Genomic DNA, 1289 nt, shown 5'->3' with positions numbered 1-1289 from the left:
GCCCCCCAAGCCCCCCAAACCCCCCAAAACACTGAAGCTCAAGGATGGAGGCAAGAAGAAGGGGAAGAGGAGCCGGGAGTCGGCCTCGCCCACCATCCCCAACCTGGATCTGCTCGAAGCCCACACCAAGGAGGCACTGACCAAGATGGAGCCGCCCAAGAAGGGCAAGGTTGGTGCCGCCCTGCCCAGGTGGCCTGTCCCGTCCCCAGGGAAGTGTGCCCTCAGCTGCAGCTCTGGTCCTGGTCTTGCCGTGGTGCTGCCTGCCCTGCAGGGGCTGTTCTGCCTGCTCCTGACCTACAGCTGACGAGCTACACAGCCGATGACCTTGGGAGACCCCATCACAGGAGGCAGCACAGTGTGTGTGCTGGGGGAGGGGTGCCACCTAGCAGGACCCCTGTGGAGAGCACGGAGTGGTCTTCTAGGAGGGATGACCTAGCTTAGGCTAGGTTGGGTTGCCAGGCCACAGAGACTGTTCGTGGGCTCAGGCCTGTAGAGGGATGTGGTGTCTGTGCAGAAACAGTAGGGCCATGCCTGTGCAGGGGACAGAGCCTGGGTGGGGAAAGGGTGGCCCTGGTGGCCTGAGCCCCTGTGGACATGAGAGAGACGGACTGCACCCTGAGGACCCATGTGACTAGAGCGTCTGGACTTCAGACACCAGTCTTTGAAAACAAGTACTGCAGAGTATGAGCTCCTGCTTAGAGGGGGCTGTCACTCACTTCTGGGCTTACAACCCCCAGGGCCAGTGTCCTAGGGCTTCAGTGGGTCACACACATGTTCTTTTTCTCAGGGTGAGCATGGATACATATATGCATGGGTGGACGATGGATGACTAGATGGGTAGATGGACAGATAAATGAATGGGTGGGTGGATAGGTAAGGGGATGGATAGGTGAATGGATGGGTGAGTGGAGGGATGAGGGGGTAAATGGATGGAAGGATGAGTGGGTGGATGGACGAGGGGGTGAATGGATGGTTGGATGCGTGGATGGATGGACAAAGGACTAAATGGATGGACAAGGAAGTGGATGGACGACTGGATGGGGGGGTGGATGGACAAGGGGCTAGATGGATGGACAAAGGGATAGATGGGTGGACGAAGGGATAGATGGATGGACGAGGGTGAAGATGGATAGACAAGGGCCTGGATGGATGGATGAGGGGCTAGATGGATAGATGAGGGGGCGGATGGATGGACAAGGGGGTAGAGGGATGATCGGATGGATGGATGGATGGATGGACAGGGGGCTAGATGGATGGATGAGGGGGTAGAGGGATGATAGGGTGGGGGG

General features: G+C 58.2%; 1 protein-coding gene across 1 annotated transcript in view; it reads left to right on the top strand.

Annotated features, from left to right (window-relative positions):
• Positions 1-4: 4 nt before the first annotated feature.
• The window catches only part of LOC102498093 (lysine-specific demethylase PHF2), a gene marked incomplete at its 5' end in the record, with an annotated part of 19603 nt that continues 18318 nt past the window's right edge, over positions 5-1289 (top strand). Inside the window, one exon of the mRNA XM_027768082.1 lies at positions 5-169. Coding sequence (XP_027623883.1) covers positions 5-169 — 165 coding nt within the window. The remainder of the gene's footprint in view (positions 170-1289) is intronic.

Source organism: Tupaia chinensis, unplaced genomic scaffold (genome assembly GCF_000334495.1).
Source record: "Tupaia chinensis unplaced genomic scaffold, TupChi_1.0 Scaffold145441_1, whole genome shotgun sequence".
Classification (NCBI taxonomy): Eukaryota; Metazoa; Chordata; class Mammalia; order Scandentia; family Tupaiidae; genus Tupaia; species Tupaia belangeri.
The sequence above is the reverse complement of the archived record's forward strand: the minus strand, read 5'-3'. Positions and strand labels throughout refer to the sequence as shown.